Source organism: Miniopterus natalensis, chromosome 12 (assembly GCF_054644295.1).
Source record: "Miniopterus natalensis isolate mMinNat1 chromosome 12, mMinNat1.hap1, whole genome shotgun sequence".
Lineage (NCBI taxonomy): Eukaryota > Metazoa > Chordata > Mammalia > Chiroptera > Miniopteridae > Miniopterus > Miniopterus natalensis.
This window is the reverse complement of record NC_142092.1, coordinates 69715168-69739715: the sequence shown is the minus strand read 5'-3', so window position 1 is coordinate 69739715 and position 24548 is coordinate 69715168. Positions and strand designations below refer to the sequence as shown.

Here is a 24548-nt window from a genome sequence, read left to right as displayed (position 1 = left end):
TGTGTCTCTTCTCTGTCCCAAGCTTCTCAATGCCAGGGTTGAACGTGCCCAGGGCACATGGTGGTCACAGTGACTCCAAGTGGAGGCCAGGCCCAGCTCAGTGTCTGTCTCTGTCTGTGTCCATCCCTCAGTTTCTCCAGTTTTTCTCAGCCCCTCCCCTCCGGAAAAAGGCTCAGAACTGCACAGTCTGCTCCAAGTTCTTGTCGCAGGAGGGCAGCTGGCAGCCCGAGGGTCCCAGGAGGTGGCCCTGCCATCCTGGCTACAGCCTTAGCTAAAACAGAATCAGGAGGCCAGGCCTCTCTCTGGGCCCCGTGTCCCATGGGCAGGAGGCCTGAGAAAGCCTCTGGCAGGTGGTGGTCAGTGTCTGCCCCACTGGGGGGGTCAGAGGGGGAGGCTGCTTAACTGCACTCCAGGGGCTGAGTCGCCTGGGTCCAGGTGAGGTGCTGGCACTGTGAGTCACAGGAAGGTCACATGGGATGGAGACTGTGGTTGAGGTGGCTGAGCTCAGCTGGCCTCGGTATTTGGGGCTTAGACTCATATCTTGCAAGGGCTCAGGTTTGTGAATGCGCATTTTCCCCCTGTTTGTGTAGGGGGCAGATGGCATCCGTGGTCTGAAGGGCACGAAGGGCGAGAAGGTGAGTGTCCCTTCCTTCCCCCAGCGGCGGCCCTGGCCAGCCTGCAGCTGGACTCCTTTGGTGTCATCTCTCCAATACCAGCTGACATTTGTGAATCCCCGAATGTGTGCAGCACCCTTATAAAGTGCAGGCCTGTGTCCCCGGGAACCTCGGGCCACCTGCCCATCCTCGGCCCAGCCCTGCAGGCAGGACTGAGCTCCCCCAAGCCCTCTCAGCCGACGCCCATTCCTTTCGGAGAGTAGGTGGCAGGCACGAGCTGTCCTTTTCTCTTGGGGATGTTTTCCATCCAGCCCCTGCCTCAAATGCCCACCACCACTGTTCCTGGCCCTGCAGCAGACAGGATACTCACTCTGAGAAACGGGGCCCACGGGTCAGGCATGGAGCTGCTTGGCGGCCAGTGGGGCCGAGCCCTCTGCAGGGCTGAGCCAGCCGGAGCCAGAGCGCTTCATGTCTGTGAATGCAAAGCGTTAACGGCCACATGTCACAGGGCCACATTCGAGGGGCCGGGCCCTCGAATCCTCCCCCCCAGCATGTCCAGCTCTGTGGCCGGGCCCAGAGCCTCTGGGTTGGGGGACGTGTGTTGCGTGTGGTGTGAGAGAGCCGTCAGGGAGGTGGATTCCCCCACCTAGACCAAGGCCCTCTCTCGTCCTGTCCAGGGGGAAGACGGCTTCCCGGGGTTTAAAGGAGACATGGGCATCAAGGGCGACCGGGTGAGTATTCTGGGCAGGAGGGGGCTGGGCGCCAGGCCCTGCGGGAAAGTCTGCAGGAGGAGCTGGACAGTTTGGGGCCACAGGGCAGCTTCTCAGAACAGAGGTGACAGGTGACCTCTGTGGAGATTCCTGGTCCGTAGGCAGGGACAGCTGGGAGCCCAGAGGCCTGGCTCTCTCTGTCTCCTCCTCAGCTTCCAGTTCTCACCTGGTATTAATCCCCTGGGGACCCCTGGGATCAGCTTGTGGTCACCTGCCTCTCTGCCCTGTGTCTTGACCTTGCAGGTGGTCAGTGGGGACCAGTGTTCTGGGTTGTAGGGTAGTTCATTTGACTCCAGCGAGGGGCCTGCGGGAGAGGAAGTGGGCTGCAGAAACGACCCCATCCAACCAGGGAGTGCAGCAGCCCGCCCGGGGCCACAGGCCAGTCGCCCGCAGGGCAGCCGCCTGACAAGGGTCTGGGGGCCCCTGCCTGGCCCTCGAAGCATCATGGCCCCAAACATCTCTTTAGTTGTGTTTTAGGGCCCCACGCAGTCCCTGTGTTCTGTGACCTCGTGCGGGGCTCAGAAGAACTGGCAGCATCTAGTTGTTTCTAGTGAATAACCCGTCTCAGGCTCAGAGGACGCCAGTGGGTGCTGGAGGGTGGGGTGCCCCGCAGACAGCCACTGGCTGGGTCTCCACATGACAGAGGACAGGGTGATGTTCCAAGTGACCCGGAGGAGGTTTTGGTGCCTCGGCCAGCTGCCTGCTGCCTGCAGTGTGAGCGCTTTGAAGTTTCCCTTTCAACTCAGGAGTGAGGCAGGAGGGAAGCGGGGCCTCGCCATCCAGGTGGCACAGCGGTGGCAGCAGCTGCGCACACACCTGGCCTGTGGGTGGCCGTGATGACCCCCCATGTACACAGAGCGGGCCTGCAGGCATCCTCTCCAACACACCAGGGCCAGAGAGCCGTGCACCTGGCCCTGGGTCCCGAACCTGAAAGGCAGAGAACATCTGTGTCTCCCTCGCAGGAGGGGAGACAAGGGAGGAATTCATTTCACAATCATGCCCCAGTTGTGAAGCTGCTGAGGACAGTTGTTCTAGAACTTTCTCTGTGATGACAGGACCCTGAATCCATCTAAGGAGCCTCCCTCGGTTTGGCTGGTGAAAGTCCCTTTCACCCCCATCTCTCTGTGACAATTCAACACTCGTATTTGGGGTCCGTATGAGGAGGGTTACATTTCCAAAAGCCTGCCGCTCCGTGAGCTGACCTCCTGTTGGGACAGATGGGGACAGGACCCAGGAGCTGGGACACTTCCTCAGCCAGGGACAAGTGTCATCAGGCTGATTCTCTCGGCCCTGGGCATCTCCTGGGTGCTCAGTAAACACAGGACAGGTTTTGTTGAACAAGGAAAGGAAAGGGAGGCTTTTTAGGGGCAGGGCATTCTTGACCCACAGACAGATCAGAGCTTAATCTTTCTCATCCGGTCGATGCACAGCTGTTCACAGCTGGTCCTGGAAGTAGGTGACCCGAGAAGGAGTCGTCAGCAGGCACCGAGGTCGGGGTGGGCACTCGGGCTGGGCCAGGGCTCTGCTGTGGACTGTGCAGGCCCAAGGCCGTCTTCCTTGTCTGGGCCCCGGACCCCCATTTGTAACTTGGGGCAGTTGGATGAGGCCCCTTTGTCTCTTGGAGACACCCTGCGGGTCTCCGGTGTGGCAGTTAATGCCCAGGGAACTGCCCGGCCTGGGGGCCACGGTCCATTGTGACACCGCCTGGGGTTTCAGGAAGAGAAAGCGGCCCCCCTCCATGGGCTATTCTGCTGGGAGTGGGAGTGTGTGGCCTGGAGCAGTAGCCACCCGCTCTGCAGAGGGAGGGCCTCAGCTGAGCCCTGTACTTGCTGCGTGAGGCTCTGGCCTGTCACCCACTAGAGGAGGCTTCATGTCTTGAGGGAGCCCGTGGGCCGAGCCAACCAAGTGGCTCCTACAGGAGGCCTGGGATCCAGCCCCTCACTCCCTGAGGTGTGGTGGGAGTCATGGGGTGGGGGTTGGATACTGCAGGGTCTCCCTCACCTTCTCTTTTGTGACTTGCAGGGGGAGATCGGCCCACCTGGTCCCAGAGGGGAAGATGGCCCCGAAGGCCCCAAGGGTCGTGGAGGTCCGAATGGCGACCCTGGTCCTCTGGGACCCTCCGGGGAGAAGGTATGTGGCACAGGATGCTCGACCGCTTCCTGGCGACAGACAGACCTTTCCTGATGGCCTCGGGAGTCCAGGCTGGTGATGGGTCAGGCTGAGGCGCCGTACGTGGGGCGCTGTGGTTCCTGTCCCATTTGCTTCACCCTCAGGCTCTTGTGCACCCTTCCCCGCAGGGAATTTGTTGACAGTCAGCCCCGTTCCTGCCCTGAGCTTGGTCCTTCTGAGCACTTTGCCAGTCCCCTGGAAGGGCTCCTGTCTGAGCCACAACCCCACATCGTCTTTCCCTGCACATACCCAGTTCTGACACCTGCCCTTCCTCCTGTCCCTCTCCCCCCCTCAGCCGGGCACAGGAATGGGCCCCGGAGCGGCCCACACGTCCTGCCCCGTCTTGCCCTAGGGCTAGAACTGTTTTGCCAAAGGGTGGAGCAGGATCTCACGGGTAGACAATTCTTTGATTGGGGCCTTTGCCTCCAGCCACTTTTGCTTCAGCGAGGGCTTAATCCCTCCTCACAGAGTCTTTGCTTTTCAATCAGGGCGGGGCGGGAGGTATGGGGAGACCCTCCTGGGGCAGCCAGGGGCCCCCTGACCACAGTGCACTTCGGATCCAGAATCACCACGCCGGCCACGTAACGCTCCGCCTTTTTCTCCGCAGGGAAAACTCGGAGTCCCGGGGTTACCGGGTTACCCAGGAAGACAAGGGCCAAAGGTAACTTATGACGGGACGCTCCCCCGGCCCCCTCCCCGCCCTGTGCAGTGTCACCCGTTTGCTGTCTCAGGTGGCTTCTGTGACAAAACAGAACATCGTGTTCCCTATGCCTCTCCGTTCCGCCCTGAGCACGGCCTGTTGCATTAGTGTGGCCACATCGGAAGGAGGTGCTGGGGCAATTAGTTGAGTCTTTTAGAGAAGGTGACAAACAGGCCGGGCCGGGGCCCCACCTCTGCCCCGGGTTTCTCCACACCCAGGACTCCTGCTTGCAGCCGGGCCTGACTCCCGGGGGGTTTGAAGGCTATTTGCGTGGAACTGGGTGTAAAGAGACGGAAGGAACCTCGCTCACGCGAAGCCACATTCTGCTTCAGTGGAACAGCTCCTTAGGCTTCAGAAATCCTTTAAAACGTTCTTTTCTTTGTAAATCTCACCTGTTCTTATTCATGATTCTTCCTTAAAAAATAACTAGCTGCCTGCGCCAGGGACACAGTTAACCTCAAAGGAGAGTCGTGTCTCGGGTTCGCACCTGCGATCCTGCCTCCTCGGGCGTCACTGGCGCTCAATCCTATTAACAGAGCGACGGCCGAGGCCTCGGGGTGTTTCTGTTCTGGCCAAGGAAATACCCACCTCAGTCCTGTGGAAGCTCATGTCCACGCTCGGGGTGCAAGCCACCCCACTGTGCAGCGGGCAGTTAGCTGAGAAGCAGGATTTGTTTAGTGTCTGACAGTGGGACATTGGCACGCTGTGACGTGGCTGCCGCCACTGTGGCGCTCACTGTGTACCAGATGAGGGGCTGATGGGCACGTTTTCTCTAGGGAGGACAGGAGGGGAGAGGAGAGAAGAGGAGAGGAGAGGAGAGGAGAGGAGAGGAGAGGAGAGGAGAGGAGAGGAGAGGAGAGGAGAGGAGAGGAGAGGAGAGGAGAGGAGAGATGTTTGGGAGAGATGGGTTATATGGCTCACGTCCAGGCAGCCTTTTGGAGGGTGAGGGTGGACCTTGGAAGTTGCTGGGGCAGTTTTGAATGCCCTTGGGCAGTGACAAGACGCAGCCGGCTCTCAAGCATGGTGACCCGGCCCCTGCCCTCCCGGGTTTCCTCGGGATGTCTCCTGTCTGATGTCAGGTGGGCATATGGGTGGGTTGGCCAAGCTCAGCCCCTGTGAGAAGGACAAAGCTTGGAAATTGGCACATGTACAGGTCAGGGTTTTAAGCCGTTTAGAGACCTCTGAAAACAGGAAGCACCTCCCGTGGGCCGGTGAGATGCCATAGACAGTGTCACCTAGCAGGTGCTTAGCTATCTGCTAAGTCGAAGTCCTTAGTTTCACCTCTGTCCACATGCAACGTGCAGAGCTCTGGAATTAAATAGCTGTTAGATGCTGCAGGCGGTGCATGAATTTGCATTCATTTCTGACTTCACAGCTGCAGGGCTTTATTTAGAGGTGTTCCGGCAGATAACAAAACATGGCAACAGGTGCAGTAGGCGAAGTGTCCTAAGTGTGAGATTCATACGTCATTTCCAGTTAATCTTAGTTGTATACATTCCTTTTTCTTCCAAAACACCAGCGTTTTGAAGACAAGGCGATGTGAGAGGAGGGTGTGGAGAGAGGGAGAAAGAGGAAACATAGTTAAGACTCAGTTTTGGCTTTTAGATTTAGAATTTTTGAGATGCTTAGGAAATATTTATGAAGTGGATAGTGGGTGGGTGGATGGCTGGGTGGGTGGATGGATGGATGGATAAGTGGATAGATGGATGGTGGGTGGATTGGTAGATGGTGGGTGGGTGGGTGGATGATGTATGGGTGGTGGGTGGATGGGTGGGTGCTGAGTGGACAGATGGATGGTGGGTGGGTGGATGGTAGGTGGATGAATGGTGGGTGGATGGATGGATAGATGGATGGATGGAGGGTGGATGCACGAGTGGTGGATGGATGATGGATGAATGGATGGAAGATGGTTTGGTGGGTGATGAATGGATGATGGATGGATGGTGGGTGGGATGGTGGGTGGATGGATGGATGGTGGGTGGGATGGATGGATGGATGGTGGGTGGGATGGTGGGTGGATGGATGGATGGATGGTGGGTGGGATGGTGGATGGATGGATGGATGGATGGATGGTGGGTGGGATGGTGGGTGGATGGATGGATGGATGGTGGGTGGGATGGTGGATGGATGGATGATGGATGGATGGATAGATGGTGGTTGGGTGGGTGGTTTGTGTTGGAGGCTGTGAACTAGAACACGCTCTTCCCTGACTGGCTCACACAGTAGAGCTCGTCCTCTGGCCCAGCCCTCATGCTTCTTCCTTAATTTCCTCTCTTTCAGGGCTCTATTGGATTTCCTGGCTTTCCCGGCGCCAACGGAGAGAAGGGTGGCAGGGTAAGGACAGCCTGGCCCCGGTTGGGTGGCTTGTTCTGCTACCCTGAGATTTAGCGGATTTATTCTCTAGGAAACTTAGCAAGTGGCCTTGGGCACAGAGCTCCTTCTCGGGCTGCATGGTCAGAAACCAGGACAAAATTCTGGAAAATGACTCGAGGAGTGGTGGGGAGACGGGGACCTGTTCAGTCCGTTACTTCCACGTGCCTTGGGGAAGCTGCACTGACAGTGTTTACGTCGTTGCTTCAGAAAAACCAAAACGCGGTGCTTCTATTTTCTGTTGTTTGGAAAATGTAAAACTACCACAAAGGGGCCTCGGTTCCATCAGGAGAGACGCAGACGCCCCCTGGATGCAGGATTTATGTATTAAATTGCGAGTGTGCTGGTCCGCAGAGCCTGTTGAAAATTTAATGGCTAATATTCTTAACTATAGCAAGAGTAAATTATGTATGAAGGCGTTGACGCTCTTCTCTTTTCTTGCAATAATGAGTCCCCACCCCTGGTGAGAGAGAGATGAAGGGGGAGGTTGGAGGGGGGCCGGGAGGTGCAGATGCTTCGAGGAAAGGAACCAGGTAACGGCGGTCAGCATCCATTAGACCGCGCGGAGAAAATTGAATTTCCGCAGCCTGTGCGGGAAACAAAGCTCTGTGTGCTGGAGGCGCAGCGCTCCCCCTCCCCTGAAAGCCTCCAGTTAAAACAAAGATGAGAAGGGGTCCTTCCTGGCTCCTGATATTGAGCTGTCGCTTCATAAACCGGAGAGGCCCCCACCCAGGTGGTTGCAGGCTAGTGACCGACCCATCTCCTTTTCTGATTCCAGGGCACACCTGGGAAGCCGGGACCACGGGGGCAACGTGGCCCAACGGTAACCACCCTTTGGGATGAGGGCCATTCCAGAAACGGGAGCCCGTGTGGGGAGCGGCCGGTGGACGGGAAGGCGGTCCGAGGAGGCTGGACGGTTTGAGCTGACCTTTCTTCTCTCCCATCTGTCCAGGGCCCACGGGGCGAGCGAGGCCCCCGGGGCGTCACCGGGAAGCCTGGCCCCAAGGTATGTTTCCCGTTGCCTGTCTCCTGTGGTGGCAGCACAGACCCACTCCCAATGTGGCTACCAGGAGCGCCTGAGGGTCTTCAGGGCCTTCTTCATGTGAAATAAAAGAAAAAGTAGTTTTCTTGGGGGTATTTAGGAAGGAGCTGGTCACCTCCAACAGCCTTTGGACGAGTTAGATCAGATTGAATTGGGGGCTGTGGCAAAGCAGGGCTGGGATGGGCCGGCCTTGTGTTGGGGCCCTGGGGCCCTACGAGGTCAGGCCCAGCTGGGCTCTGGACAAGTGCCCCCCCACCCCCAGTTCTGGTGAGGAGGCCTCAGTTCTTTTCTTGAAAGAGGGTTTGAAAGCTGCAGAGAGATCTTTGCTAGAAATCTAAAGAAAGTTCTTTCTGCCGTGGGCGAGAGCCTGAGCCGCATTCGCCCTGTCAAGGGGCGTGGACACCAACTCCTGCAGTTGTCAGTGTGGAAGTGACCTCAGCCAAGCGGGCCCCTCTGTCCTGTCCTGGATGTCGTCCCAAAGCACATTTCTGCCAAGGTGATGGGTCTCCCATTTGGCTGAGGTCCAGACCCGGTCTCCCCTCCACTACGAGACATATCCACCTGGAAGCTCTGGGTGCATTGCGTGGTCCCCGAGCATGCTCACATCACAGAACACCTGTCATCACATGCTAGGTGTGCCCTGCAATAGGTATCTGTGTCCTGTCTTCTTGGTTGGAGCACAGGCTTTGTCCCACAACAGGAGACTGTCCCCCTGGGAATGTCACAGCCCTGTTGACAGCAGCTCATTGTCAGTTGTGTGTATAGAGAGAGGACAGGTGACCTTGGGGAGCCGTGGACCAGTGCCTAAAGTTCTCTGCTCTGTACCGATAATGGGGGACCGAGAGCAGGGCACAGGGGTGGTATGTGGCCAGCTGTCTCCCATCAGAAATAGTAATAGTAATAATAATAATAATAATATCAATAAGCTTTTCTTGCTTTCTCCCTCCCTCTAGGGCAACTCTGGAGGTGATGGCCCGGCCGGCCCTCCAGGGGAACGGGTAAGCACCCGCTGCCTCTCCTGCGGGGTGGGCTGGGGAGAGGGACCCTACTGACAGGGAGGGTCTTCCCAAAGTCTAGAGGGGGAGGGGGAGCCTGTGCCGGAGTCAGGTCGGTTCTTGGCCACCCGTCCACTTGGCCCTGACCCTGAGAAGGGGGTTGGCTGGGACCTTGGGAACCTAGGCCCTCAGCCCTGTGCTGCCCCAGGGCCCTTGCCCTGTGGCCCAGCCTCCCGGCCCCCAGCCCATGGCCTCGACCTTCTCTTCAGCTCTGGGGAGGGAGGAGGCTGGAGTCAGTGGGGCGGATCTGGGGAGAGTGAGGAACGGCCTGGGCGCAGGGAACTCGGGAAGACTCGGTGGGAGCTGCTGGCCCCACACGCTGGCAAGAGGCCGTCTGTCCTCAAACTGGCCATTCTCTGTCACCAGGGACCCAATGGACCCCAAGGACCCACGGGGTTTCCTGGACCCAAGGGCCCCCCTGTAAGTAACGGGTTTTCCTGATTTGGCAGCTGTGGCGTCGGGATTTTCTAGAGATGCTTGTCTTTCCTTAGGGGCCCCGCACAGCCTCCCCACGGCGGGTGGTGGGTCAGTGGGAGGGGAGCGAGCCCCGGGCTGGGGTGCTTTGGGGCAGTCTATAGCTGCATCTGTCACCTGATCATCCTGCACTGGGGGCAGCCACTTCGGGAAGCACGGACCCCTCTCTCCTTTGAATTGTCGAATTTTCTCGTTGGTTCTGTGTTAGGGCCCTAGGGCCGCTGTTACAAGTACCACAAACCCAGTCACTTGAAACACAGAAAGGTCCTCTCCCACAGTCCAGAGGCCATAAGTCCAAAATCCAGGTGTGGGCAGGGCTGGTTCCTTCTGAGGCTTGGGGGGGGGGGGGGGGCGGGGGAGACACTCTGTCCCACGCCCCTGTCCCAGCTCTTGGTGCTGCTGGCAATCCTTGGCTTACAGACACGCCACCTTGATCTCTGCCTTTGCCTTCACATGGCCCCTCCTGTCACTCTGTGTCGTCAAATCTCTGTCTTTTTATAAGGACACCAGTCATTGGATAGGGCCCACCTTGACCCAGGATGACCTCATCTTGACTTGATGACATAAGCAAAGACCCTATTCCCAATGAGGTCCCAGTGATTAGGACTGCAAGTACCCTTTTGGGGCGGGCCCAGTTCCATTCACAGTAGGTACAATATATTTTGTCTAATACCACCCCCAGAAGGAAAAAACGTCTAATGAGGGAAATCTTTGCCTAACAGTTGCCCTAGAGGGCAGTGCTTAGGAAGGAGCTGACTTCTGGCCCAGATAGGCCTGGGGCCCCCCGTGATGCCAGCACCTCCCTCTGGCTGGACCTTAGGGAGCTGAGCTCTCTGCCTCAGTTTCTCTCCCTGGGAGATAAGGGTAACAGCAGCATGACTCTCAGGTGGTTGTGAGGGTTCAAGGAGATGATGCAGATGCCAAGCTCCTACGTGGAACTTTGTCTCCACGACCTGTGGTGATTACCTTAGAAACGAAATGGCGATGTTGTTGCATGCGTCTCAGAACTGAATGAAACTTCCTTCCTTTGCTTCTTGCCCAGGGCCCTCCAGGCAAGGATGGGCTCCCAGGACATCCTGGACAGCGAGGCGAGACCGTGAGTATTGGTGGTGCTGGGTGTCGGCTTGGGAGAGGGTGGTCAGCCTCTGGAAGACCCCCAAGATCCATCTTACAGCTTGGGGTGAGGCCTGTCTGGGGATAGTCTGTGCAGGCCAGCAACACGTGACATCTCTGTACAGAAGGCAGGTGCCAGCTTCAAAGGTCACATGTAAAACTATCACGACACAAACAAAATGCCACCAACACACTGAGTTCCTGTGCGGCCAGCCTTTCTCCCTCGGGAATAACTTTGAGTGCAGCTCCTTGAACGACACGCTTTCTCGCTGGAAGCTGTGGAAGGCCCTCCATTCCAGACTCTGTTACTTGGTTATTTCACACTGAAACCCCAGGAGAAGGGGCGTGGGCCTGGCACCAACCCTGGCTGCACCCAGCCAGGTCCTTCTGGCTGTGGCGTCGACAATGGGTGGGGTCTGGAGGGCTCCTTCACCCGCCTCTGTTATAGTGAAGACAGGTGGCCCGTCGGGCTGGACTGTGGGCACCAGCCATGCTCCTGATCAGCGTCTTGGCCGTCAAGACTGACCGCCGACCTTGCCCTTGCCTTTAGCAGTGCCCATTGCGGGCTTGGTCATCTGGATGTAAAGGACACTAACATTTCTAGTTGTAAGAAAAACGTAATTTCCTGCCCCAGGAGCCATTTGGGATTTGGTCCAGCTTCACTATGTGTCCATCGTAGACGTGTCTCAGCAATGGGTGTGGGCACACCTGTGACCTTGAGGCTCTAGGCTCAGACCTTTCAGGACTCACAGGGCCTGACGGGCTCCTTGTCGCCGCCCTGGTGGTGGCTGATGGAAAGGCTCTCGTCTCTGCAGCCACTTTCTCTGGATCAAAACTCCCTGAAGGGCTCCCAGCACAAGCAGCCCCTCCTGGAGGGAGGTTTGATGCCGTGTTTAATACATTCCTTGGTGCCAGCTTAAAAAAATCCCGTCTCTCTAGTTCGCTGTGATGGAACCTCATTTAATTATACCTTCCCTGTTCTCTGCCGTGCGACGCGTGGTGGCTGATAAATGGAGATTACTTTGCTCTTTTGTTTATAGAGAAAAATGCAAACATTTCGCGTGAGCTGTGCATATTTTTCTCGAATGCCATTCGGAGGAGACAGACGGGAGGTTTTGCATAAGCGTGTGCTTTTCTCCCTCTGACTCGTTCCTGAAAGAGGCTGGCAGAATCACTTGTCTTTGCTGGGAGAGTCATCGGGGGCTTTCTGGCTGCCTCTCCCCGCTGGCTGCCCGCAGACGCAGGGCCACCCAGCTCCAGACCCACCTGGGACGGACATCTCCTCCACGGGGAGTCCAGACACACTGCCCAGGAAAGCTTCCTGGGTGCCGGCTCTGTTCTGCCTTTAAAAGTGGAAGCGGCCTAGGCCGTTCCTGCTCCTGAATTTGAGCCCAGGGATGAGTCCCGCCTGCAGCCACGAAAGCGTGGAGATCAGGAGCAGCCAGTGGCACTAACACGGCTGGCTGCGCCACCCTCGAGAACAAATGCAAAAACGGAGCGAGAGAAACGGGCCTCTCGAGCCAAGTCTGGGACATGTGGGAATGGGGACGGGGCTGGGGACAAGCCCTCCCGGGACCCGTGCAGGGGGGTGGTATGGTCCGCTGCGGCCGTCTCAGCGTGTGACTCTCTCTTCACAGGGTTTCCAAGGCAAGACTGGCCCCCCGGGTCCCCCAGGTGTGGTCGGCCCTCAGGTGAGATACAGCGTCCCCGGGTTCCACTGGTTGTCCTGTGTCACCTGCGCACACACATGCGTGAGGGTCACGGCTTAGGTGTCAGTTCCCCAGGATTCTGAAGGTGTGGATCCTGCTAATAGACATGCTAAAGTCTGGTGGTGCTTGTTTACATTCAGACATGTGCCCCGAGCAGGCAACCAGATGGCGGGAACAGAGGGAATGGTCCGGTGAACTGTCACTGTGAACCAGGCAGGTGGAATGAAGGCACTGCCAAGGCCTGCGGGCAGTTGGGGCCAGGCTGGGCTGGGCTCAGAGTTTGGCTTCCATCCCATAGGCAGGGCCAGCTGTGCCCATGTCCTTGCTGTTGGTGTCCTCGGCAGCCTGATTCTGACCCTGGGTCCTGAGAGGAGGGGCTTGCAGCCAGGACTAATGGCTCAGAGCAAAAGGCAGGGCCAGTCACCCCGTTTCCTGGGACGTTCACCCCTAATGGAGCGAGAAGTCAGATCCTGATCTGCCGCAGCCGTGGGCTGCGGGAACCGTGGTCACGCGCCTCTCCCATGGCAGACTCGGTCGCCCTGGTCGTCTCGTTGCCCTGTGATGCCTGGGAAACACGGGGCCACAGCGTGGCACCAGGCAGCAGGCCACTGAACACATCCTCCCAGTTGGCTTTGGTCTTTTCCTTCCTGGATATTTACCTGAAGGGGAAGACTTGCAAAGCCACGCGAGGGTGTGGGCGTGCCGTGGGCCCTTTGCTCTGTGGCCACCGCTGTCCTTAGATTTAGGAACATAAGGTTCCTCCCTTGTGCATCCCCTGACATTTGTGGCTGACGCTGACCTTCCCCACAGGGTCCCACAGGAGAAACTGGTCCGATGGGCGAGCGTGGCCACCCTGGCCCCCCTGGGCCCCCCGGTGAACAGGGGCTCCCGGGACTTGCTGGGAAAGAAGGGACAAAGGTGAGTTACTCAGACCTTCTATGCCAGGCTGGACTTTTCCTAAGGGATCCTTTTGGTACTTAGTCTGTCTTCCGCTGCTCTTCTCTGATCAATGTAATTTCTCAGACAAAGGCTTCTCGCGCCAGCCCACTGCCCAGACCAGGAGCTTAGCTCCACTTCTGCTTGATTGGAAAGAAGGCTGGCTGACCTCCTGCAGCCGTGGACATAAAGGGTCTGGGAATCAAACCGTCCTCGGCTTTCTGCCCTGAGGCTGTGTCTTGTCCCCGGCTCTTCCCCAGCTGTCATACCTGCTCCCAGAAACACAAAAAATGCTCTGACACTTCATATGTCTGTGTTTGCTACAAAGTGACCCTTTAAAAAATTCCCCACAGTTAGAGACAAAAGAACATACAGTAAAAATAGAGGAGGGATGCATTTCTATCACAGCTCCCGGCATGGGCTCTGCGTCCCCTCTCTGTCCCTCGGGAAGCCTCTGCCCCAGCCTGGGTGCCCGGGTTGGTGGTCATAATGCCTGTGTATTACCATAAAAATGAGTTGTCCTTCTCTTTTCAGTTTTTTGATAAGAGACACAGGAAATATAAGCTCTCCCACCTTTTATATGGCCACACGCAAGGGAGCAAACTTAAAAACAAGATAGAGCCAGTAAATACTGAAAAAATCACGCATACATATGTGTATGTATATGTATGTATATGTACTTGAATACACATGTATTTGAAAAATAGGGGTGTGTGTGCATAAAACATGTAAATAGGTGTTATATACAAGTAGATACAGATGCAGGTATAGATCCCCTCACAAGGAGACCTCTCTGAGTTTGGAAAGGAGGCCACAGACATGCTGGTCCAGAGACCCCTGTGCTCCCATGTTGGACCCCAGAGAAAATTCTGGTAGAGAGCAGAGCTTTAATGTACCTCCCAGCAGACGTTGGCTCAAGTGGTACATCTTTTCAGAAATGCGGTTTGGGGCTTGAAACAAGAGTCTTCAGTGATGTGTGCATTTAGGGCAATGCTCCCAACCTTTTGGCTGTGGATTCCTCTTTCAAGGACCCCAAATCCATGGGAAGGCAGACACGGGTGGAGCAGCTGCCTGACCCTCAGCCCAGTTCAGCCCATATGGTCCCAAAGGCCGTTAGGAGAGTCACGGGTAGAGTCTGTCCCCAGAACCACACACAGCAGCCTGACAACAGGCCTCCCAGGCGCAAGCTTGGGCCATGCTCCAGGGCATGGAGCTGCCAACCATCGAGTCAAGTCAGGACTCAGATTCCTTTAAAGCCAAGCACCCAGGAAGGCCCATGCCTGCCCCAGCTCACATAGAACCTGGTCGAGGGCATTGCTCACCTACCTATGGCTCTGATTTCAGGGGGACCCAGGCCCCGCCGGCCTCCCTGGGAAAGACGGCCCTCCAGGATTACGCGGCTTCCCTGGGGACCGAGGGCTCCCTGGTCCAGTGGTGAGTAAGGGGCCAGGCAGGGGGTGGAGTCAGACACTGCCCAACCCTGGGCACCTCTCCCCGCAATGCCCTTGACTACGATCTTGTTGCTTTGCAGGGAGCACTTGGACTGAAAGGCAGTGAGGGCCCCCCTGGCCCACCAGGCCCCGCGGTGAGTGGTGCTGGCCCCCCACAAGCCTTTAACCACCCTCTTACTGAGAACCTACCCTGCAAGGGAGACAGGGGCCCCACTGTGGGTCCTTGGAATGCCGTGGTGGAGGAGTGGACTTGGGAGGGATATGGGCAGCGTATCCTGAGCTGGCAGCCGGGATGGCAAAGCAGCAGTGGGCTACTGGGCAGTTTGGAGGGAGGGCTGAGTGGCCCCATTGCGCCTGTGAGGGGCGAAGAGCAGCTGACATGCTCAGTGAGGTCTGGGCTGGGAGCAGCCAGGAAGGGAGCAGGCACAGAGTTCCGTGGCCTCTAAGCATGACTCGGGGTTGGGCTCCCCACATGCCCAAGGCTGCCAGAGACAGAGGTGAACCCGCACAGGTGGGAGGTCCAGCCCCAGAGCTGTGGGTCAAGGTATGCTTGCCTGCTATCTATTAAACTAAATGTTCCCTCCAATTTTAAGATTCCAGCTGGGAGAGGACCCAGACCCTTTGCTGTGGTCTCAGGGGACTGGGGCCACGTGAGGCTACGCCCGCCCTCAATAGGCACACCCCCAGAACCCCGTTCTTGGCTGATGCTTTATAGAAACTTAACATCTGCTTCAATTCCCCCGCCTCCAAATGGGGCCCATCTGACAGCCCCATTTAGCTGCACGGATGTGGGGCCTCAGGAGCTTTCACCTAACCGAGTTATGGACCATTTGAGAGAGATGATGACTGGGAAGTCAGGTGGAAAGGAAAATGTCACCTTTCTTTCCAATAAAGGCAACAGTGGCCTCTCCATGCTGACCCTCTAAATTTAGGCCCAGTGCCCACCTGTCAGCAGTGCTCCAGGGGCAACACCCCCCATAAGACTTGGAGGAACAGGGTAGAATGAGCGCTGTGTCGGCAGGCAGGCCCCAAGCGTGGGGGAGGGCAGAGGGGCTGCTCCAGGAAGAGCTCGTTCCAGGCAAGCTCTTAAAGAGAAGTGTTCTCGATCACTCGGGGTGGGAGAAGCGCACATGTGCTTGGAATTACGAGAGAGGAGGGCATTACGGGCGGAAGCTGGAAACATGGAGCCTCAAATGCTGGATGAAATAGTTTGTGCTTGCAAAGGGCCCTAGAGAGCTACGGTGGGCTCTAGAGTGAGAGAGTGGGTGGTAGTATGAGTGGGCGGTGCTTTAGGAAATCACATCTGTGCAGTTTGAGAGCCTTGAAATGAACCTATTTCTTGCCCCACCCCAGGGATCTCCGGGGGAGAGAGGTCCGGCCGGTGCTGCTGGGCCCATCGGAATTCCAGGGAGACCTGGGCCCCAGGGACCTCCGGGGCCGGCTGGGGAGAAAGGAGCGCCTGTAAGTACTACATAGAGGTGCCGGGGCCTCCCAAGCCCAGCCCAGCCTCCACCCTGCCCCTCACTATGGGTATTTCCCTGGGGTTTGCAGGATAGGGGAGGAGGTCAAGTTTGAGGTCATCCTCCAGATAAGTGTGTATGTTTCAGGTGTCCACTGAGGTCCGGGGGTGGGTCCCCAAAGTTGGCCAGGTTCTTTCATGGAGTCTTCTGAGGGGTGCTGGAGGGGTGCTTGGGAGCATCCCAGGCAAGGATCAAGCTATCATAGCTGCACATCCGTGCCCCAGCATGTGCAGACGCAGGGAGGGGCTAAGGACAGTGTGTCCAAATGTGGCCTCAGCCTTCCTTTGGGTCCAGGCTCTGGGTGCCACATGTGGATGGGCCACAGTCGCCTGCTGTGTGCACGGCCCCTCCCTGCTGTCTTTATGTGAGAAAGGTGGACCTTTGGACAGGCTCCTCCTTGGTTGGACTGGGGGCAGGTATGTAGTAAAGGGGCAGGAGATGTGTAATGAGAAGATAGGGTTTTTTCTGGGTCTCAGTGAACCACAAGAGTGTAGAGGCTTTGCGAGACCTCAAGGGGAGGGTCTTGATCTTGGTTTCCATGAAGGAGATTGAGGCCCCTTCTTGTGTAGACACCTCCTGGGCAGCCCACTGCCAGCCCCTCTCTCCTCTACCCCGCTCCCCCAATGACCCACAAATGCCCTCTCTTCCTTGACCTGCGGCTCACCCCCGTGTTTGGTTCTGCCACGCAATTTTGCAAACTGCCACCTGCCCCATGTTCAGTCAGCTGTGGGGACAAATTTCAGCTCAGACTTCCCTCTCAGACTCAGAATGTCAGAAGGCGCTGAGCTCTGGGGGAACGGGCACAGGTCCGCGTAGCTGGCCTCCGACTGAGCGAGGACCCGCGTGTTGGTTGATTTGGTTAGAAAGGTGGAGGTTTCTTTGCACATTTTGCTCTGAGTGGCTCATGGGCAGAGAGAGGGCCCTGGTCGCCTCCCTGGGCAAGAACTCCCCCTGAAACCGTGGTGGGGACACCTGGGCCGTCGAGGATCCGTTCAGCATCTTGTTGTCGTTTCTGGTGAGGCATGGAGACGTTGGTCCCTGGCGGGCCTGCAGAGCCCATAGAGGTCACACAAATGCCATTGGAAATGGTTTGGTTCATTGTTTGAAGAGTAAATATTTGAGCGGAAACCTCTCGAGAACGGCGCTATCCACTGAAAGCTTGTCATTCCCAGAACAGCACCAGAGAGGAGGAAAGGTCGAGAAAAGGTCAGGTGTCTCCCAGGGCGGCCAGCCGAGCAGGGGTGGGGGCGGGGGCCCCCAGCAGGGCGGGCCCCGTGTCTCGGGCTCAGTGGGGGGAGAGTCGGCCGGTGGGCACTGAGCAGGAGGAGCAGGCGGGAAAGTCTCATGCGGGGAGGGCTGTGTCGCAGGGGCTGGTGGCCTTCAGACCCGACACTGAACGCGCACGACCTCTTCCATGTCCCTGCCCCCCTGTTCTGTGCATCCATCCGCGCCCAGCTCAGGGGTGAACATTCCAGCCGCTCAGCAGGACACGGTGACAGTAGAACTTAGGATCCTTACCCAGGGCACTGACCGGGAGAGAGTCAGGGTGATGAGGAAAGGAAGGCAGGGTGTGTGTGTGAATCGTAAGTGTGCATGAGTGTATGGCACACCCATGTGTGTGATGAGTGTGTGTGTGTTTGGCAGGGTGGATGTTTGCAAAGAATTGAGGGTAATGAAGTTGGCAGGGGCTGGAACTCTGCCCTCCTGGTCTCCAGGCTTAGATGGTGCCATACAGGGATCTGCTTGGCCAGGTTTGAATCCTGGCTCTACTGCTCACCACCTGTGCCTCAGTTTCCCCTCTGTAAAAGCAGCCCTTCCTAGGATGGGCATGGACGAAACGCACTGATGCACAGGAGTGTGTGGTGCAGGGCGGGTCTCAGAGTGTCTGGCTGAAGTCCACTAGGACAGTGGACACGGTCACTGCCCAAGAACTGCCAGCATCCTGCCCATGGGCCCCTCTCTGGGGGATGAGCTGGGTGAGTTGCATTTGACCGTGGATTTTCTCTCCTCTTTAGGGTGAGAAAGGTCCACAAGGCCCCGCTGGCCGAGATGGTCTCCAGGGTCCTGTGGGGCTCCCCGGTCCGGCTGGCCCCGTGGGCCCCCCTGGAGAAGATGGAGATAAGGTAAGGACAACTGAGACGCTGTCCTGCCCTCGAGCGATGCCCTGAGCTGGCCAGTGCTGGAGGTTGGAGCCAGGCAATCGCCTTAAACAAGGGATGCGAACCATGAGGGCTCCGGGGCAGAGCCACCCTGTGCCCACCCTGCGAGCTCGTTTTGGCGGATGGTTTCGGAATCACGCATAAATGCTGATAAATGAGATCCGTTTTATTTATGAGACACCATATAATATTATAATTTATTAATGAGCTCACGGGAACTTGGAAACGGCTTCCCTCTCATGTTCTGTTCATGTGTTAGCGGCAGAGCGAGGGAGAAGCTCCTGCTCCCGCGTCCTTTCGGATTCTAAACCCGATTCATTGAGCTTTCACTCAGCGTCTATTTTAAGTGTCTTCACTAGAATTATCAGGGCTCTCTCTCATTAGGGCTGCGCTTTGTAATTCCGATGCTATTACTGTGGCAGCTGGTGTATGATACTTCACTTAATGAAGACATTGGATTCAGCTGTTCAGTTTAACTTTCCATTTACCGTAACCCTCCGGTGGCATTTCCGACGTCGTCACCTGGCTGTAGACGATGCCGTGCTTCCAAGGGTGAAGCCAGCCCCCCCACAGGAACACGGGGAGACTGGGCTAGCTTCTCTGCAGGCGTAGTAATCGAGGTGTCGGTCGTGGTCAGACAGCCTGACAAGCAGAGTAAATATTATCATTGGGATTTTACCACGTTTTCAAATCCTTTCAAGTTCTGTAGAACATCAGATCGGGACCTCGGCCCTTCGAGCTCTTGTATTAAAAAGGAAATCAAATTAACATGGAAACGTTTCCTCCTAGGAGACCTGTAGAGAGGAGATTACCCTTAATCACCACGAAAAAACGAATTATGGGGCACAGATAAGGTCCGAATGGTTTGAGGGCTGACAGATCTTCCATATCTTCCCACAGGGAGAGATCGGGGAGCCGGGGCAGAAGGGGAGCAAGGGGGACAAAGGAGAACAGGTAAGGACCACGCAGGCACTCGAGCAGGGCCACCGACGGCTGGGCGGCCATGGCACAGGGCCATGTGCTTGGCGTGACGGGTAGTCTGCCAACATTAGTAACTGTGATTAATGTAACCTTTAATATTTGAGAACAGATAGGACAGCTGATGGCGTTCATTCCTGTTAAGACCTCCTGCGTGTGTGTGTGCCTGTGTGTGACACGCCGCGTGCATGGGAACACACAACCGTGTGTGTGCACGTCCATCCATCCGGGAGTGGGTCACAGGCAGCCCTCGCAGGCTCTGGGGGATAAAGGAAATCAAGCACTTTCGCCCTTAAGGTTTCCAGGTCTGCAGATGGGGTCACCCCTCCGATGCCGGGGTGCGGAGCACCACCCAGAGGCGCACCGTGGCCAAACACCTCTGCATTTCCCCCTTTTTCTGTTTTTAATCTGCTGGAAATTCTGGCATATCCTTGCACAAAGCCTGTCCCCTGGCTGTCAGCTCCTTCCTGTGGTCACAGAAAGCGTCCTGTCTGCTGTGCAATGGGACGCACACAGGGACAGGAAGTCGCAGTGTCAGGCCCGGACATTGGAGCCAGGCCCCAGCTCAGCCACAGATGAGCTGCATGGTCTCTGGCCTCGTTTGTAAAATGGCCCTGGTGGCCCAGGTCATGGGTGTGTGGTAGGAGCTAAGATGGTGCACGGTGGCCTCTAGCAGGACTTTGGTGGTAGCCACCCTTTACCACTGGTGGGAACGTGCTCAGGGTTGCCCCAGTTCCAGAGCTGTAGGGTGGCCACATGTGGGGACTGAACTGACGACTCAGATGCCCGGCCCCTGCTCAGCCCAGCCCCTCTCCCTGGACCTCAGCCATGATTCGAAAAGCAACTGTGTCTGTCTTATCCCCACAGGGTCCCCCTGGGCCTACGGGTCCTCAAGGTCCCATCGGACAGCCAGGCCCCTCCGTGAGTATCTGTGGTTAAGACATTCAGACAGTCCCAACCCCCTTGGGCTGGTGGGCACCAGGAACCCGTCCTCACCCCCGGCTCCATTATGTCCCTGCAGGGAGCTGATGGAGAGCCAGGGCCTCGGGGCCAGCAGGGCCTTTTTGGGCAGAAAGGTGATGAAGGCCCAAGAGGTTTTCCTGGGCCTCCTGGACCCGTGGGACTGCAGGTAACTAGAGTTTGTACGGTGGCTTCCCACATCAGGTGGTGCCTGCATCTTTGCTGTGCCCTTCCCTCCCCTTCCCTGCCCTCTCCTCCCATCCTCTCCCCTCTCCTCCCCTCCCTTCCTTTTCTTTCCCTCCTCTCTGTCTTTTTGAAAATGGGGAAACTAAGGCTGGGCTGCAGGGGCCTCCTGGGCTCCCCCATAAACTGGAATTGCTGCAAATTCCCACAATCCCAGATGTGCCCATGTTGACTTTAACCGGTGACATTGATTTCCATGGTCATAGTAGAATCACTGGAAACTACTGATGAATTGTAAGAAAAGAAAACCACAATGACCTCTAAACATACACCTGGGAATGCCAGCTGCACACACTGGGCACATTTCATGTGCATATGTGTTCACACACACACATGCGCACAGGTCATTTTATTTGACTTCTGCAGAATTGAACCCTGCTGTGTGTATGGGAGGTTTGGGCCCAGCTTTCCCACTTCATTGTACATCACGCTTTGTGTTGAATGTCGTTAAATGTTCTTTGAACATGTCATGTACATGCATCTTTGGAATCATGATTTTTAGTCACTGCAGAGTGTCCCAGCATATGGTAATGACATAATGAATTCAAGCACTCCGCTGTCAGCTCATAGGTTTCTGTTTTATGGGAATTGCGATGAGCACCTTTGTCCATCCATCTTCGTGCATTTCCCCCATTATCTCCTCAGCCGATGCTGAGACCTGGCGTCTCAGGATGTCCTTGTATTAAGTGGCGCACTTAGAAGAGCCTTCCCGAGGCTCCTGCGCCACTGCAGCGGGGTGCTGGGGGCCAAGGGGATGTGTGTGCTGGGTGGGGCCGTGCGGCCCTGCTCAGCTCCCACCACTGCTGTTCTCAGGGTCTGCCGGGACCTCCGGGAGAGAAGGGTGAGACGGGAGACGTGGGCCAGATGGTAAGTACGGCCGGGACCTGGCCATGGCAGCCGCTTTCTATTTTGGTGACGTTTGCATTTCTCTCTGTTCAATGGCTCTCCTTCTCCTAGGGCCCCCCTGGTCCCCCCGGCCCCCGAGGACCCTCTGGAGCACCAGGCGCTGACGGGCCACAAGGTCCCCCCGGTGGAATAGGCAATCCTGGTGCAGTGGGAGAGAAGGTGACTCATGCCCCTTAACTTTTATCGTTCTGATGTGCACACGTGTGAGAAGAACCCTGGGTGTGAGTGTCCATGCGCGCGTCCCTGGGTGTGCATCCCGCTGGGTCCATGGAGATGTACAGGCACCCCGCTGCGCTGTTCCTGCCCGACGCATTTTGAAGGTTAGGAGATCCAGAGAGTGGAACTGGGGGCTGTGGCCTCCTGCTAGGACAGCTGTGTGCAGAATTTGCAAACGATATGCCACGAGCAGCGGCCCGGCTGCCTTCTGCAGGATCCAGCCTGAGAGGGAGAAGCATCTGTCCTTTGAAGCTGGTCAGGCCGCCTTCCCGTGGCCCTGGGTCCTCACGCCGGCCCCGGGGGTGGCGATGAGCCCAGCAGGCCCGTGTGTGCGCACACGCGTGTGCACGCCTCTACGCACACTGTGCAGCGGCGTCACGGTGCTCAAGCCTGGCTCCATTGCGGCGCGCATGAGCTCGCACTACTTTTAAAACCTCAATCCTGGCTCCTCAGGCTAAACGGGAAGAGTGGTGCATCCACCCATTTGCATTCCCTGGACACCATTCCCAGAACTTTCTTTTAGACAGCAGCCATTAAGATGAGAGAAGTCTTCCATTTTCTACGACCACAAACCAGTGACCAGCTGCCTCTGTCAGACGCGTCTTTCTCTCAGTGCCCCCACCCCATAGGGTCCATGTCCGTGACCACTGGGTTGTTCATATGCCTCTCCCCACTCCCAGGAGCCGTCAGGACAGTGATCGCTTTCCCAACCCCCACCCACCCACCCCAGGCAGTCCCCTTGCCCTGGTGCCCCACATCAGGGAGCATTTGAAATGCTTGATATTGGAGCCACTGCTCTCATCACCACCATGACCACCGCTTTTCCTCCTTAGGGTGAACCTGGCGAAGCTGGTGAGCCTGGCCTTCCTGGAGAAGGGGGCCCCCCGGTGAGTGAGTGGGCTCTGGGGGCTGGGAGCCACCATGCCCAGGGGCTGGGTGGGAAGCTCCCACTTTACCTTAGTGTTCCCATCCATGAAATGGGAGCATATGTCCTCTTGTGCTTACCTCACGGGATACTGCAAAAAAGGGAATGCGTGAGCACATGTGTGCATCCAAGTGTGCATCCATGTGCATGTTTGTGTGTGTGTGCTGGCTTGTGTGTGTGTGTGTTTGCATGCTTGCATGTGTATGTGTGTGTGCAGACAGACGTTAGCAATGAATACCCACACCCAATGGCTGCAAGCTGCCGTCTGTGGTGTTCTGGGCCCTTCCACAGGCTGCTGTAAATGTGGAATATTCAGACCCCTGCAGGGCAGATGTGAATTCTTTCAGGCCTGCCTGTGGGGGTGTTCAGGGCCCAGGAGGCAGCTGATGAACAAAGATCTCCTGGGTGTCTAGCTGCTCCCTCCACCTGTGAACCACAGAGAGGGTGGCCTCTCGGGGTTGGCACTGCCCACTGTCTAGTCCAGGGGTCAGTCCTTCCCACCTAGAGGCAGTCTCGGCCTCAGAGGACCCCAGAAAGCCAGTGGGATCCTTAGGCCACCTGCTGGTGACAGCGGGGCCAGGTTCTCATGGGGAGTACTGGCAGCTTCTGAGACCCACCGGCCCAGCACCTCGCCTGACAACCTGAGAGAGGACTGCAGCCCTTCCGTGTGATGTCACCGAGAGGCGCATGGCAGGCCAGCGCCTCATTCTGGGAAACCACGTGGTCAGCACTGGGCACATGAACACTGGCCCTTTCCTGCAGGGACCCAAAGGAGAAAGGGGGGAGAAGGGCGAGGCAGGCCCTTCTGGTGCTGCTGGACCCCCTGGACCCAAAGGCCCTCCTGGAGACGACGGTCCCAAAGGCAGCCCCGTGAGTAGCTCTGAGATCCCCGGGGCCCCCGAAGCTGGGGTGGGGGCTCTGCGGGTCGATGTCCTGATTCTTCCAAGTGCACTAAAGCTCCTCGGCCATCACGTGTCCTGGGGAAAATTTCTAGTTAGAAGTTTTCACCCAGATACTGATCCCAAGCAGTGGAGGTGAGTGGGGCAGGGAGATGGCCTTCGGGGGTCCCGCACGTGGACAGGTGGCGTGCTAGGATGGGCCCCTTGCCCACACCCCCGTCCTGTGGCCTGCCCTGGCTCGGCGTCAAGAGGGGCTTCTGAGCTGCACATTCTAGAAGCCCAGGGTCCAGGCTGGAGCTCGGGAATGGAAAGTATGGCCTCCAGAGGGTGAGAGGACCGGTCCTGCGTGCCCCTTCCAGGCTTGTTGTGTGACTCAAATGAGATGATGCTCGAACAGGCCTCCTAGGTGGTGAAGGGCACTGTGGTCTCATAATTCTCAGAATGTTCTCGGGGTGGTTGGCAGGGAGACGGCCTTCACCCAGGGACAGCTGGGCAGTGTGTGCTCCAGGCCAGGTGCTGATGGCCTGGCCATGCCTTTCTCTGTTTCAGGGCCCCGTCGGTTTTCCCGGAGATCCTGGTCCCCCTGGAGAGCCCGGCCCCGCGGTAGGTGTTTGAAGCTGCAGAGCCCCTCAGTTCGCCACGGTGCTGACCTGCCTTTGCCAGCCCTATTTTTTTTCTGGTGGTGTTTTCTTCATGATCTCTCCTTGGGGCACAGTGCCTTCCCAAGTGGCATCCACACTGTGCCTATTGGATGGAGAAACGTCTCCCTACTTTTGAATGTGCTGTGTCCCGGCCCTACTGTTAGGGTTGGGTTTTGGGGATGGGACTGAGGGGTCAGTGCATGGACTCGGGTGCTGTCCAGGAGACTGAAGGGTCTTGCGTTCATCCCCACAGGGTCAAGATGGTCCCCCTGGTGACAAAGGGGACGATGGTGAACCCGGGCAAACGGTGAGTCTGCCATGACCTCAGTGTGTTCTTGGGATTTGCAACTTGCTTTGTTCATTTCTGAGAAAAACCCAAACCCAGTTACCTTGTAGTGTTGATTCTTAACTATAACTGGGCCATGGGCTCCCTCTGGGGGTCTGTTGAAAGCATGGACCCTCTTCTCAGAAGGAAAATGCACACTCAGCCTTGCCAGTGGTTTTGCCCACAGGGAGCTGGTGACCCGCCCCAGAGCCGCCCATGAGCCTCAGGAGTAGCTTATTTCTGCTTAACCAGGTCGATTGTCTCAGACAAATCACATCGGGCCCTTGGGTCGGGCCCTACACCTTACTTGAGGTTTTGAAACATTTCTTCAAGACGAGTCTCTCGGATGGAGCAGACGCCAGTGAGCCTCTGC

At 57.1% G+C, this 24548-nt stretch overlaps 1 protein-coding gene across 2 annotated transcripts in view; it reads left to right on the top strand.

Moving 5' to 3' along the window:
* COL5A1 (collagen type V alpha 1 chain) overlaps positions 1–24548 on the top strand; it is a 122145-nt gene that overhangs the window by 77834 nt on the left and 19763 nt on the right. For both annotated transcript variants that reach the window (XM_087822965.1, XM_087822964.1), the window contains exons 28-52: positions 591–635; positions 1292–1345; positions 3407–3514; positions 4161–4214; positions 6534–6587; positions 7402–7446; positions 7576–7629; positions 8619–8663; positions 9087–9140; positions 10237–10290; positions 11945–11998; positions 12827–12934; positions 14297–14386; positions 14484–14537; positions 15757–15864; positions 17939–18046; positions 18983–19036; positions 19928–19981; positions 20082–20189; positions 21077–21130; positions 21221–21328; positions 22219–22272; positions 23073–23180; positions 23759–23812; positions 24104–24157. In XM_087822965.1, the coding sequence (XP_087679091.1) occupies positions 591–635; positions 1292–1345; positions 3407–3514; positions 4161–4214; positions 6534–6587; positions 7402–7446; positions 7576–7629; positions 8619–8663; positions 9087–9140; positions 10237–10290; positions 11945–11998; positions 12827–12934; positions 14297–14386; positions 14484–14537; positions 15757–15864; positions 17939–18046; positions 18983–19036; positions 19928–19981; positions 20082–20189; positions 21077–21130; positions 21221–21328; positions 22219–22272; positions 23073–23180; positions 23759–23812; positions 24104–24157 (1737 nt within the window). The remainder of the gene's footprint in view (positions 1–590; positions 636–1291; positions 1346–3406; positions 3515–4160; positions 4215–6533; positions 6588–7401; positions 7447–7575; positions 7630–8618; positions 8664–9086; positions 9141–10236; positions 10291–11944; positions 11999–12826; positions 12935–14296; positions 14387–14483; positions 14538–15756; positions 15865–17938; positions 18047–18982; positions 19037–19927; positions 19982–20081; positions 20190–21076; positions 21131–21220; positions 21329–22218; positions 22273–23072; positions 23181–23758; positions 23813–24103; positions 24158–24548) is intronic.